Below are 15,272 nucleotides of genomic sequence, written 5' to 3' on the forward strand. Positions count from 1 at the left end.
GAGTAGAAAGGACATTCTCCATTCCTTTTCCTGGCAGTTTCATGATTTATGCATCCTGTGCACATCATGTCCTTCACATACATTCTGTCACTGTAAAGGTACAGATGTCAATCACTGTGTTGAAGACGAACAATGACATTTCAAATATTTTTTTTACATACCTGTTGCTTCTTGAGCAGGAAGATTCTGTCCGGACTGATTTTTTGAGTCATGTCAATTGGTTCTAAGGAATAGATTCCTATCTGTACCTGTTGATACCAACAGAACACAGACTTGGACAGAGTTCATACCTGTGAAGATTCCAGAGAAAAAAGCCTACTGGCAACATGGCAGATGGCCAAAGTAAGTAAGTTCCTCATGACACAACACCAGCCAGGGGAAACTGACAATCACGCAACAGGTAATTGCAGCTTTGTGTTTCATGACTGAAATCTCTTACACAAGGGATTGCTTTGGCCTTTTAAAATTAAGCTTACTGATTTCAAAGTAAGAGTCACATTGTTCTTTACTTACTCTCTACATAGTAAGCTGAGAAAAGAGTACATTGGAATATTGGCTTTGGGCATGTGTGCTTGTGATAGCACACGTTCTACTAGTACAGTCAACATGCTATATATAATAGCCCATATGTTAAAGGTATCATTTACAGTCGTATAAAAAAGTTTGGGCACCCCTATTAATCTAAATTATTTTCATCTCTAAATATTTGGATGTTTGCAATAACTATTTCAGTTTGATATAACCAATACCTTATGGACACAGTAACATTTCAATACTGAAATGAGGTTTATTGGACTAAAAGAAAATGTGCAGTACACATAAACACAAAATTTGACAAGTGCAAAAATATGGGGACCTCAACAGAAAAGCGACATTAATATTTAGTAGATCCTCCTTTTGCAACAATAACAGCCTCTAGTCGCTTCCGGTAGCTTCTAATGAGATCCTGGATCCTGGATGAAGGTATTTTTGACCATTCTTCTTTGCAAAACAATTCCAGTTCAGTTAAGTCTGATGGTCGCTGAGCATGGACAGCCCGCTTCAAATCACCCCACAGATGTTCAATAATATTCAGGTCTGGGGATTGGGATGGCCGTTCCAGAACATTGTAATTCTTCCTCTGCATGAATGCCTGAGTAGATTTGGAGCGGTGTTTTGGATCTTTGTCTTGCTGAAATATCCATCCCCGGCGTAGCTTCAACTTCATAACTGATTCTTGAACATTAGTCTCAAGAATCTGTTGATATTGAGTGGAATCCATTGACCCTCAACTTTAACAATATTCCCAGTACCGGCATTGGCCACACAGCCCCAAAGCATGATGGAACCTCCACCAAATTTCACAGTGGGTAGCAAGTGTTTTTCTTGGAACGCTGTGTTTTTTTTACCGCCATGCATAACGCCTTTTTTTATGACCAAACAACTCAATCTTTGTTTCATCAGTCCACAGGACCTTATTCCAAAATGAAGCTGGCTTGTCCAAATGTGCTTTTGCAGACCTCAAGCGACTCTGTTTGTGGCGTGCTTGCAGAAAAGGCTTCCGTCACATCACTCTCCCATACAGCTTCTCTTTGTGCAAAGTGCGCTGAATTGTTGAACGATGCACAGTGACACCATCTGCAGCAAGATGATGCTGCAGGTCTTTGGAGGTGGTCTGTGGGTTGTCCTTCACAGTTCTCACCATTCTTCTTCTCTGCCTCTCTGATATTTTTCTTGAACTGCCACTTCTGGATTTAACATGTACTGTCCCTGTGGTCTTCCATTTCCTTACTATGTTCCTCACAGTGGAAACTGACAGTTTAAATCTCTGAGATAACTTTTTGTATCCTTCCCCTAAACAACTGTGTTGAACAATCTTTGTTTTTAGATCATTTGAGAGTTGTTTTGATGTGCCCATGATGCCACTCTTCATAGGAGATCCAGACTGGAGAACAACTTGCAATCAGCCACCTTAAATACCTTTTCTCATGATTGGATACACCTGGCTATGAAGTTCAAAGCTTAATGAGGTTGTCAAACCAATTTTGTGTTTCAGTAAGACAGTGAAAAGTAGTTAGGAGTATTCAAATCAATTAAATAATAAGGGTACCCAAATTTTTGCACCTGTCAAATTTTGTTTTTATGCATATTGCCCATTTTCTATTAGTACAATAAACCTCATTTCAGTACTGAAATATAACTGTGTACATCAGTTATTAGATATATCAAACTGAGATAGCTGTTGCAAACACCCAAATATTTAGAAATAAAAATAATAAAGATTAATGGGGGTGCCCAAACTTTTTCATATGACTGTAAGTTAACATAAGCTTTTTACCTAATTTTTATATAGACATGTTAGGGTTAACATCAGGAAAGGTGGGGCACAACACTGGAGAGCAAAAAGACTATTTGCCATCTAAAGTTGCGCTAACTTTGGATGGCACTATTTTGTTAATTAAATGAAACCTGGAGGTGTAGGTATTATTAATTTAGTTCAGTGCCCCACAAAAAAGAAGTAGAATAATGCAGAAAAATGCTAAATATACCCAGTGCAGCTACTACAAAGTCAGTTGCCAAAGAAACTTACTGACAACAGCTCCATTCGCTGAGAGAGCAGAGATCATATTCTAGTGTATCAGGATTTGAACACCAAAAAACTTTCAAGCACAGAGCATAATTATCAGTCTGCTACAGTATTATGTTTTCAGGCTTAAGTTTCATTTTACAATTATCAAAAGGTGATCATCTGAACACAGCTGTAGTTGATTAGCTAATTTAAACAGAGCCCCACTCATAATCCGTCAGAATATGCCCTTTTTTTCAACAGAACCGAAACGCAGCAAATTCTGTACCACTGACCACGTCCAGATTGTTCAAATCAAGCAAAGTTTAAGCTAATGTTAGCATTTTAACTAATATTAGCTCACACATCAAGGTTTGCATACTGAATGGAATGAGTCAATGTTAGTAAATACCCCAGATGGTAATGACTACATTTAAGTTAACCTTGTTGCTAATTTTCATCATCAGGATTCTAGATTTTAACCGATATACACACTTTGGCAGACCTCTTTTAAATCTCCTCAGAAAATTTTGAGTTTCACGTTCATCCTTCTTACCCACTGCCATATGTAACTGAATAATGGAGCAAACAGAGCAAATGCTTCCCCATTTTTAAAAAAGTGCATACTTATTTCTTAGGCAGCCAATGTTTGACTCCAGAAATATGAGCAGCTCCAGTATGCTGACATATACTTTTTATTAACTTCTCTTATTCATACTTTAATAGGAGAAACTAAAAAGAAAGTGTTTTTTAATATTTTAATCCAAACCCATTCATATTTGTACAACGTGGTATAAACCATAAATTACAGTGGTTCATCTCAATACTTTTTAGTGTTATAACAGTCCTGCGTCTCTTTCACTCACTGTAATTCAAAGAAAATGCAACAGAAAATGACTTAATTCAGATGAAGACTGTTTTGCTTCCCAGCCTCCTGCAACAACTTGCCCACACAGTGAATACCGTCTGTCTGATGCTCTTAGATGTAGCAGTAAGTGTTTTCCAGTTAAATCTAACTATAAAAATATTACATACTGAATTGGCATATATCCAAGACAGGACAAACTGGCAAAAGTTAAGTTAAATTAGGGTTAAGGTCTGGATCTTACACACTAAATGTAGTAGTCTATCCTAAGTCATATTCTTGGATAAAATGTCAAAAGCCAGCACCAAAATAAAGACACCACAAGTGTTGTTATTGCAGCTGCAGTGAATTTTATGGCGGAGCGTGGAATTCATCAATTTGTTTTAATCTTCAAGACACAAAAAATTGCATTACCGCATTACAGCTACCACATAATTGTTTTGAATCCTTTCTCTGGTTGGGTTCACTTACTCTCTAGGTAGTAGATGGGCTAAGCATGTAGGTGCACGTTTACAAATCAGTATGCTTAGATCCAACAAACACTTGTCATTAGTGTTTTCTCTTTGATGTTGATTTATAGAAGTTCTTCAGGCCTGCCAAATGCACACTTGCCTAAGCTTGTATAATTGGGGAATGTCATTCCAAATTAAAGATAATTTGCATTCAACGGTGTATACTTGCTACTGATTTGGGTGAGTTGTAGAAATATTTGTCAAAATCACTAAATGTAAGATTTTAGGTAAATATCAGCGATCACATCACAGTCACTTCTTTTGTAAGATAGCTCATATAAAAGTAGGACTCCAGTAGGTTTGGTCATTTGGAGCACATCGTTTTTAAATAGATCAAAAGAGCAAAATTATCATCAACAACCTTTCTACCAATGTTCCTATAACCCTATTAGCTTTTTAAGACTTAAAATATTTGCAATTGCAAATTCCACTGTCTCTAAATCAGTTTGGGAGTCCAAGGCAGAAAAACGAAGCTCCCTGCGCTAGATATGGGTAAACATTTATATTTATTTTAAAAATATAAAATATTTTAATTGGTCTTTCTTTTAAGACCAATTAAAAGGTCTTTTTAATTAAAAAATCAATTATGGAAAAATCCAAACTTTTCAACTTTATGAGCTATAGACCTTAAATTGTCATAAGTAACAGAAGTAAACACCTCAAATTTTTGTGTAATAAAGCTAATGAGCTTCACTACTTGACCTGATTTATAGAAATGCATTAATCTATTAAAATGTGTCTTTATTGTATAGCTTTTAACACAGTAGTGCTAATAAATGCAAAGGATGTATTTTCGTCAAGCTGTTTTAAATAAAATTCCTTTATAGTGAAACTAAACCTGAGATTTTAGTTCTGGGCAGGTTTTGAAGAAGTCGCACTGCAGTACACATGTCCTTGCTCTTAACTACTCACCTTAAATTTATAAGTATATACTTTACATGAGTTAAAACCTCAGATCCACACACAATGTTTTCCTCTGACGCACAAAAAGCACACACACATTTGTTTACGGCACAATATTTATTCAACAATATACAGATTAATCTCTGTCTACATCTCAGACTTATTTTTTTTATATTTATCTTGCTTTTACCTTTATACATTTTGTATTTACAAGATTTTTAAAATAAGTCTTTTTTTTCTCTCCATTTGTACATCATAATTACTACAGTGTTATCCAGCAGCTTCCATGGAAACTTTTGGATACGTTTCATCATCGCTAATCATTTTATACACCGACCCGAGCCACAGAGCAGCAGGCTGACAGGAAGGCGCCCCACAAACCCAAAACCGTCCGGCTGCGGCCTTCTCTCTGCAGGGATGGACCTCGAGAGGCTCTTTGCTCACAGGGTACAGATCAGCAAGATACTGTACAACAAAAATATAACTTACAAAATAAGGAAAAGCGGGAAAAATGTTGCATAGAATCAATTCTGACGTCAAGAACAGAAATTTTGGTGCTGCTATTTTTATTTTATTTTATTTTTTAAATAATTGTGGCTTTTCTCTCTTTCTTTTTATTTACCTTAGAAACTCCTGAGACCGTCCAAACCCCACAACTGTAATTTTTTAGATTTTTTTTTTTTGGTTCTGAAACAAAAAAATAGAATAAATAGCTGTACCCTTTAGTCTTCAACAAAAATAGCCTTGTGATAGATGAGGAATCCCATAGAAGTACTACTTTCAAGAGACTAAGACCCTGCACTGAGTGTATACACGCTTTACACATCTAGAACTATCTTCAGAGAGGTGGATGGGTTAAAGTGCATTAAACTGTATGAACACAAAGCCCACAGTTACCACATGCAGGAAGGAAAATGAACTGTCTCATCCAGCAACAGCGACTGACCAATAAACTAGTGAGTCTTATTCAACACAGAAAGGAGGTTTTATTGGAAATGCACCTGGACCTTATCGGAGCTTATGGGCCTTATTGACAGTCCTGAGCTGGTGTTCATTTTCCTCCCTGATCACATGCAAATAACACCACACACTGAGGGATATTGGTTACTCTAAGTCAACACACACACCCCCAGCATGACTGCGGGTAACCTCGGCACTCGGTAAAGACGCGAACACATCACCGGCATCAAACACAGCAAAAAAAGGTGCCACTGGACTCACGGCGAAAATACAGCGAGAATGGGGACCCGGGTCACACGTCACGGGGATGACAGCTTACTCACGCGGGTGGAGAGCTGAAGCTCTCTCAGGGGAACGCACACCGAGGACGAGCAGTTGTGAGGGCTTCAAGCACACCAGGAGCGTCGATGTGGGAGATTTATATACAACAACCAGTCAGTCCTCGAGCAGCGACAGCTTCCATCGACATAATACGCTAACAGCAGAAATACAGTTCCACGCAGTAGCATTCAAACTCCTTGATCTTTTTCATATTTTATATCATTTTATGTGACAGACCAATTCAAAGTAGCTCATGACTGCAACCTGGAAGGAAAATAAAACTAATTTGGTTACAAGTAAAAAGCTGTTAAACTGTGAGTGATTTAATCTCTTTTGGAAAACAGAGGGTTTTTAGGAGAAGAGCGCAGTGAAGAGGGCCACTGTAACTTTGGAGGAGCTATAAAGATCCACAGCTCAGGTGGGTCATTCTCTAGCTGCACAAAGCAACTATTCATCCTGTATTTCATAAATAAGTCATTAGCAGCTTTCTAACAGCTTTCTGCACTGGTCAGATGAGATGAAAACTGACTTGTTTTTCCACTGATTTGCAAAACATGTGTAGTGAAACATTTTACATAAAATTTAGAGAGAGCACATCTCCCCCAAAATACAGTTCCAATTATGCTGAGAAGAGTTGATGAGATGAAAGCAACTCAATACATGGAATTACTGAAAGAAGAACTGATAGAGGCTGGAAAAGACAAATAGACAGAGGTGAAGATGTGCAGCCTAGTCAAAGTCCAGTCCAAATAAAAATCAGAGGCAAGGTGCTCCTTGGCTCTTCCTTATCATTCCCTCGATGCACAAAGAATGCACAAACACAGTGAGTATTAATGCAATATAGATATGCATGTGATTGTTAAAAGTCTGCAACTTTTTCCTTCCAGATCACAATTGTACGCTACTTTCATATTTCATTGAATCAAATCTTATTAAAAGACATTGATCTTTGTGAAGAAATATGAAAAGGTTTGAGGGGTAAAAATGCCTTTGCAAGGCCCTGCAGGTTACTGACCGAGACAGAAAAACATCTCAAACTTCTGAAATAATAATAACAATAACAAAAACCTAACAAGCAAAAGGTGAAGCTGCATCTAAGGGCACACCGAGCCAAGTCTCTGAACCCCGCCTTTAAAATAAGACCAGTAAACAGAAAAAAACAATCAGGCATTTTCAGTAAGTCACCTGGGCAGCAACGACACCAATATAAATCTCTTAGGAGAGGATGCGTAATGGCACATCTGGCTAAGACGAGGACAAGATTCGGGTTTGGCTCGCTGGGCTGCTTCGTGCATCTGAAGCAGCTGTGCTTTACAGGGCACTACACATGCAGAAACAAGCACAGCAGGTAAAAACAAAACAAAACAAAAAAAACAACATCCCTCCGCTTGGGCAGGAAGCACTACACAAGGCTAGAAAAGCTCTGTGCGCAGATGCAGGCATTTCACAGCAGAGAAGAACTCCATGCACACGGATCAGAAAAACAATTGCACTTAAAACAACTACATAAAAGAGAAAAACAATGAATTAAAATAAACTAAGCTGCTTAATCCACGGATACACCTGAAGTCTAACTGTGGCCTGTACTGCAGCTGAAGAGGAACAGAAAGACGAGATATTTAGTCACAAATCCACATGATTACATCTAGAGTTGAAATGGGAAACTGTTGTGGTCAGATCAGCTTCAGTGAATAAATCTGACTGGCAGGTGTGTATTTCAGCATACAATGAGGTAGAACATAAACAAGATGACGATAGTGACGACACTGAAACGCAGTGACTGCTACGAGCCTCCAGAGGGCAGCAAATAACCAGCACAAGCCACAACTTCCAACAAACAGAAAACCAGGAGCTACTCGGATGAAACCGACGACAAAGATACAGTCATTGCCTTTAGAGTCGCACACAAACCTGCAAGAATCAGCTTCAGATTTAAAAATCAAAGCCACAAGACGAAAGTCTCAGCTTGTGTAGCTGCACAGGAATGATTTCTTCAGATTTGTCCAGTTAAAAACTGGAGACGATTCAAAACTTTCAAACCACATTCCAGTTTGGTTTGAGAAAATTCTCAAGTTTGTTTAAACTGATTAAAAAAAGAAAAAAAGAACAAGATTCATCAAACCTTTCATGACTGAGATCAGTAAGAATGATTGCACAAGAGCCCGGGAATGAAGGGGGACGAAAAATGAGAATAATTCCCACTTTTCTCCACATGAGCGACATGTTATTGCTGATTGGCTTGACTGATTCAGTCAGAAAATTAAATAATCTGAAATGTTATGAGACTTTACATTGGAAATCCTTCCTCTTGTTATTTCCTCCCTATTGGGAGAGTGTGTGTGTGGAATGCTCAGTTTGTTTGAAGGGACTGTAGCTACAGCGATGGGGAAGTCGTCGACATGTTTGGTGTTTTCTCAGAATGTAACCAGCTGTGACTGCAGATCAACCTTAATGGAAGCTGCAGGAGTAAAGACAAAGCTCCAGAGATCTGGAGATCTTTTTATTCCACCTCATAAACACAGAAACTGACCAGGGTGCCATAGTAGAGAGGTCGGGTTGGAAACTGAATAAATATTTGTGTGTGTGTTTCTGTGGTTCCCTGCGCTGACATTAGACCTGTGATATGATCTGCATGTTGAAGCTGGGAGAGCGCGACTGCTTAGTGAGAGGGGCTCCGGGGGACAGGAGGGCTTGGGCCTCCTCCGGCCGGTTTAGGTGCTCCTCCTGCAGGCTGACAGTGGAGTGGCGGTGGGAGCCACCCAGTAAGGCCCCCGTTTCCAAGTCGGAGCCACCTGCCGCCTCCCCTCGCTCATTCTCGCCTCCGTTCAAGTTCAGGTTCATGCAGTCGAAGGACTTGCTGGAGGAGGTGCTGCCAGTCCGCACCAGCGGGTGTCCTGCAGGGAAGCTCAGGTGCTTCTTAATGGGGCTCAGGTGGATGGCGTCCAGCTTGATGCTGCCTGGGGGGGACTGCTGCCTCTGGCGGGGCCTCGGCACCGTGGCCTGCTGATCCACACATTGTTCCGCCTGTTTTTCTGCCTCCCTCTCCTTTTCCCTCTCTCGCTCCTTCTCCTTCTCCTTGTCCTTGTCCCTGGACAGGCGAGCTGTGATGGCTTTCTTGATGCTGCTACTGCTGCTGTTCAGGCTGCCGCTCCTCAGCCCCGCACCGCCGCTCTTGGTGCCGCTGGGCTGGCTGCTGTTGGAAGCCCCAGAGGAGAAACCTTCATCCGGATCGTTGATGTTGAAGGAATCCTCCCCACCGCTCATGCCGTCAGCATCTGAAGGTTAACAGCCAAGGGAGAGAAAAGAGGAATGTGAGAGAAGTCCAATCAAACTTTCACTTTATTGTTATGAGTCATTTTTTATCAAGTAGAAAACTTTTAAGATATCCAGAGCACTAACAACATTGAACTACTGCTACTGTCACTTTATTTTTACATTAAAACAAGAAAGGTTTGCTGGCTTGAACAATCTTAATACAGGCCGGTGAACTGCAAAGAATGTCATAGAAAGTGAATCTTGGAGAAATGTTGAAAGTTTGAGCAGGGGCAGATTTAGTGATCTTCATAGTAAAGTTAAAATGGAGAACTGAACGCACAAGAAATACCAAGTTTTTCCATCTGAAACTCAAAAATCTTAAAATCTTTTTTTTATTTCTAACATTTGTGCTGACAACACCACTCTTCGATGTGGACACCATCACTGACTGAAGACCTTCTGTGTTAATGCGGTGTTAAATATGGAGTCAGTCTGAAGGAGAGAGGAATACTTGCAACAGATAACTGGAAGGCAGAACAGAATACAACAAAATGTACTAAAGAAGTTGGAGAAAAAAATTACAAATAATTTTCAAACTTCATCAAATGTACTGTGATATTGAACGATTCTGCAAATATTTTTTTCAAACAGACAATCCCTAATGTCCAAATTTGCAACAACATGGAGTTACCACCGGCTGTAAAACTAGTTTTACTTTTCTAATGCAAGTGCTTTTGGTTTTTAAAGACAAAAACTTCACATTACCTCAATATAGTGGCTTTTTATGTGCTTCTATTTATTCTGAATGAGAAGGAAAAAGTATTGTCTGATATTAAAAAAGAAACAACAGTGAACCTGGCAATGTGCACAGCTGAGGTCTAAAGTAGGACAAATTTTTTTCAAAGCATCATTCATCTTTTTCTTCCCATTTTACATCTCTCTGAAGTGATACATTTTTTAGTAACTCCAAAATATGCAAACTTTAGTGTCATAGTTACAGGACTAACACTACTTTACTGCAACAGTATGTTTGAACTCAGATCATGAGTTTGTTTTTACTTTTCACCAATAATACATAGACAATATTGACATGAGAACATTTAAAAAGCAAATCATGAATAATCCATTTATGACACCTTCAATGAAAGCTGAAAAGGAAAAAAAAAACAAACAAATAAACTAGGTTAGAAAAAAAGCAAATTATTGGCAATACATTATGCATGGTGCAGACGGTTAAATAGAAAACACTGGCTGTCTCTCTTTCCATCATGCATCGCTGGGACAAGCACAACTGGACAACGGGGGAACCACAGACAACGCTAAAAAAAGAAATGGAAAGCTGAGAAGAAAAAGGTCTGGATTGGCATGCACATAACATGAGGAGAAGACGCATGCTCTCCTGTCCCATCCCTCGTTTCTTCCGCAGCGCAGCATCAACCAAGCTGAGCCAGTCGGCATGGAGAACGCCAAAAAGAGCCGAACACAAAAAGCCTCCAGTCAAAGCCGACGGCCCACCAAGCTAACAGAGGGACCGCCAAAACCTGGAGAAAAAGGTTTTGGAGTTCTAAGCCACATCAGGACTAGAAGAAAAAAATCTGCAACTATTTTCACCCTATTAGAACAGTATGTAGCAGATATCAAGATGGTTCAACTCACAAAATAAATCTGAGGGATTTATTTTTTAAACTATAAGTAACAAGCTCTTTACTTGTCAGATTTTCCTTGGCTCTTTCAAGAAAAATCTGACAAATGATTTTTAGCTTACTACCCACTTTGAACGCTAAAAAATTCAAACCCCTTGCACTTTTTCACATTTAATTAAACTTGTTTTATTTATTGAGATTTTATGTGATGGAGTAACTAAAGGAAATAATTATTAATAATTTCTCGAATAAAAATATGTAACGAGTGAAAACTTGAGACATTTTGCTAATTCTTCTTCGCAGGACAGCTCACACTCATTCAGTCAGGATGGAGAGTATTCATGAACATCGATGGTCAAATTTTATCTTGATTGTTGGGTCAAGACTTTGACTGGGCCATTCTAACACATGCATATGCTGTGATCATAAACATTTCATTGAAATTCTGTCACTAGATTTACTAAATAGGTAAATTAGCTGAAATGTATATTTATTAGAGGGCAGCACTTTATTACTAAAAACATGTGAAAACAATCCAGCTTTTTCAACCTCCTTCACTGTTATGCCCAACGTTGTGTTGGTCATGCACATTAAATGAAAACAAACTAAACTTAAGTTGGGGTTAAAATGTGAAAATGGTGGGAGGGTCCAAATACTTTCACAGAAAACTATAACTAGGAATGTTTTATATAAATTTTAATTGGAATCTGATTGAAAAAAAGCCCACTTTCATCTAAGAGTTTAGGAGTGCACCTTTTCAACAACAGAAGCAGGAAACCAAGTATACATTTTAGACATATATTATGTATATGTAAGCAGGACTGACGATCAAAATACAAATGACTAAATGTGGAACAAAGTGAATGCAAATGTGCAAAATCGAGAACTGATTCCCACATAGAAGCACTGCAGCACCAAAGTAAAGAGTGCATAATTAGGTGGATGTTTTATTTCTGCAAGCAAACGTCCAGTGATTACACGCAGACTATAACCAGATTCATATAGATTGTTTGATTAGATTCCCAACAACGAAATGCCTTACAGGACTATTTTTTCCACAGCTGCACGGAGTTCGGTGAAAGATCACTGGAAGAACACTAGATGGCGCTAAGACAAACACTGCCCATGAGCGAATAGATGTTCTCAACCCTGGTCAGACTTTAAGGTTTAACAAATATCATGGAGGAAGATGGAAACACACAAAAAGAGACAAAATGTTGTCTTACGGTCCTGCCAGTGTATGTCTTTTTTTTGTTTTGCTAAATATTAGACATCATTTTATTTTTAAGTCATAAACTTAATGGTTTAAGGTTTTAGCTGAAATAACTGAAGCTTGCTGAGGCGTATGCATTCAGAGCTCTTTCTCACTCACTGAGCTGAGTAACAGAGACAGCAGATGGCTGATGCTGGCTTGAATGTCGATGCATTTGGTGTTTTTAGTCGCAGTAAGGTGCAGTACAGACAAGATGTGAAGGCCTCGGTGCCAGTATTTGAAAACACCTCCGGTTTTCTCATAAAACAGCAGAAAGCTTTTACTAACAGGACCAATTATCAAACACAGAGATCCCTGGGGAAGCTGCAGGCTCAGTGAGTGACAAGGGGAGCAGTCTGAAGTTGAAGGAATGATGAGGAAAAAGACAAGGGTGCGACATGATGATGGGCCCATGCAGAACGGCCAGCGGCAACACTTCCTTCAACCCCAGAATAGGCAACTCTTCCACAGGTAAATGCAGCAGGAAGTAGTGATGGTCTGGTAGTAGAAGGTTTGCTGACTGTCGGATGAGTTAGTTTACTCTGGGGAAGTGAGGAGGCAGCAACGACAGGAGCGGCAGAGTTAACCGCCTCGAGCTGAGGAGGGGTAGTAGTAGTAGTAGTAGGAGAAGAAGGTGGAGGAGGAGGAGGATGAAGATCACAGGGGCCACCTCTTCCAGAGACCCTCTATCCTAAGAGTGGCTGCCCCCGTCCCCTACCCTCGAGTGTGATGGGGGGAATGATGCTGCTGCTGTGGTGGCTGTGATGCCGCCCTCCTCTATCCTCTTTAGCTGCGGGTTCCGTGGGGGAGTCATGGAGGTGGCGGTGGTGGAGCTGGACGAGGCTAGGAGGACTGATGGTGAGGCTCAACTCTGCATCGCTTGAGTAGTCAAAACAATCTGGGAGTCAACAACACAGATGAGGAGATGTGGGTCTTTATTAGCAGCAACCTTCATCTCAGGTGGGCCCCATCCTGGGCACAGATGAAGTAAAGGTTTTCTCTTTTTTTGTTTGTTTTTGTAAATTATTCATTAACCTCCCACTAGTGGCCTGGATACACAGGCACCATTTTGTTGACTGTCTTAAATCCACAAAATGTCAATAATTTTACTGGTAATAGAAATAACAAAATGCTCTTGACTGACAAGACACAATAAGCAAAGACAAGACAGAAAAAAGCAATAGGGAGCAATGAGTGGCACAGGCACTTCAACACAGACTATATGAGCACAACTACAACAATAATTACACAGAACACCATTAAAAGGATTTTAATGGTGTGGCCAGTTTACAAAGGAAATAGATTTTCTTCTCTCTGATGAGGACAAACACCAGAGAAGTAATTTCTCACCAAACAGATTCCTCGTGCGGCCTTCCGTAGATCAGAAAAAAGTGAAATACTGTAAGCTCACATCTACATCGTGACTGAATGTCCTGCCTTTAAAGTTACTGTAGGTCTGCTCTGCTGAATACTGAGATTTCGCCTGCTATGCAGCTTCACAGTGTTTAGGATTTCCTACATCAGGTTGCTCTGCCTTCAATGCAGGATGGCAGAGAGGTGAGCCACAGCATGGAAAAGCACTCATTCACACATACATGAATAAAATTCGTTTTACTTTCAGTGGTACTGACGACTTTGATCTTCTGATTCTCCCGAGGCTTTAGTCTTACCCTCTCTCTTCCAGCGGTGGCGGCGTATGGAAGCTGTGGTGATTGCAGAGATGGATATACGGCTGATGGTAGGGGTCACCTCCACCTGAAGTACCTTGCGTCCCCGCGGCGCTTCAGGAGCGCTTTCTGGCAGAGAGTTTTTCATGGCGTTCCCCAGCTGAGGTGAACAGACAAAGTTGGCATTACTAAAACGTGAAACATAAAGGCCCTAATTTAAATTCTGCTTTGAGAAGAAATGTCCAAATAATACTTTGAATTTGTGTTTTTTATGTAGTAACTGTTTTTTTTCTTAGAAAGTGTTCTTATCCAAATGTTTCTGTGTTTATTTTAACTTATAGATTTGATTGTAACTATACTATGTTTGTTTTCTTTTCCAATCAATAGTACATCTGGTCCAGTGCTTCTGTATTCAGCCATTTTTTTCCTGAGGAAGCTATAGCTATACTTAGCTTTGTGTTTTCACACTACTTCATTCCATAGAAAGCACTCCTGGGTCAGTGCTTTAATTTTTTTTTTTTTGCTGCGTCTCCTTTTTAGAGGTAGGTTTTTCTGTGTTTTTCCCCACAGAAAGTGATTATGTTTAGCTTTTTTTTTTCTAAGACAGTTGTTGCTGCCATTATCTCTGTAGGTTCAGTTTTTTTTTTTGTAGAAAGTACTTTTGACTTGGTGATACCATCTTTATTTGCATAATTTTTCCAAACAAACTAATTGATTTAGCTAATGCCTCGACTATCTTTGTGCTTTTTATACCTTCCATAAAAAGAACTTCTGTGTCTTTTATGAACCAGTTGTTATCTTTTACTTTTCACTCTAGTCTCCCTCTACAAAGAACTTGTAACCTATTAATTCTGGGTTTTCTTTGTAACGTCTTACTGTCCTCTCAATCTCTAGCTGGTCGCTCATATTTAGTCTGATACATCTTCAGATTTCTTCTCCACTATGTGTTCAAATGGAGGAATTGCAGCAAAGTTGATTTGATTCGAGGGCTGCTAACTTTTTACCAATTGGCATTGAAAGATTAACAAAATTACACCGAATGTTAATGTAATTTGGACTGTTTTAACACAATCTGAATCTGACAATAACATTAATTGGAATAAATTGGCCAGATTTGATTACATCTGGACCAGAATGGATTTGACAGAACTGAATGTGTTCTAAAGTATTTTGGGGGAATAAAGTTTATTGAACAGACTCACCAGGAGAGGCTGGGAATAAAGCTCCAGCTGGGCCCTGTAGACAATGTCCTCCAGAGCTTCTCGCCCCATCTCCCACTCTCCATTGTATCTGCACATCAAAAACATCAAAAAATCTTTGTTCTGCATCTTGCTGTAAATCTGCTGGAG

The 15,272-nt window shown here is 39.5% G+C and overlaps 1 protein-coding gene across 6 annotated transcripts in view; it reads right to left on the reverse strand.

Moving 5' to 3' along the window:
* Nucleotides 1-5,455: 5,455 nt before the first annotated feature.
* The window catches only part of LOC129360980 (hyccin 2-like), a 48,097-nt gene continuing 38,280 nt past the window's right edge, over nt 5,456-15,272 (reverse strand). For 4 of the 6 annotated variants that reach the window (XM_055031532.1, XM_055031531.1, XM_055031533.1 and 1 more), the window contains 4 exons: nt 15,126-15,213; nt 13,927-14,083; nt 12,975-13,154; nt 5,456-9,381 (listed from right to left, as the gene is read on the reverse strand). In XM_055031532.1, the coding sequence (XP_054887507.1) occupies nt 8,717-9,381; nt 12,975-13,154; nt 13,927-14,083; nt 15,126-15,213 (1,090 nt within the window). In that variant the 3' untranslated portion in view covers nt 5,456-8,716. The remainder of the gene's footprint in view (nt 9,382-12,974; nt 13,155-13,926; nt 14,084-15,125; nt 15,214-15,272) is intronic. The other 2 variants (XM_055031535.1, XM_055031536.1) reach the window with 1 other exon arrangement.

This window comes from Poeciliopsis prolifica, unplaced genomic scaffold (assembly GCF_027474105.1).
Source record: "Poeciliopsis prolifica strain line A6 unplaced genomic scaffold, Auburn_PproV2 SCAFFOLD007, whole genome shotgun sequence".
Lineage (NCBI taxonomy): Eukaryota > Metazoa > Chordata > Actinopteri > Cyprinodontiformes > Poeciliidae > Poeciliopsis > Poeciliopsis prolifica.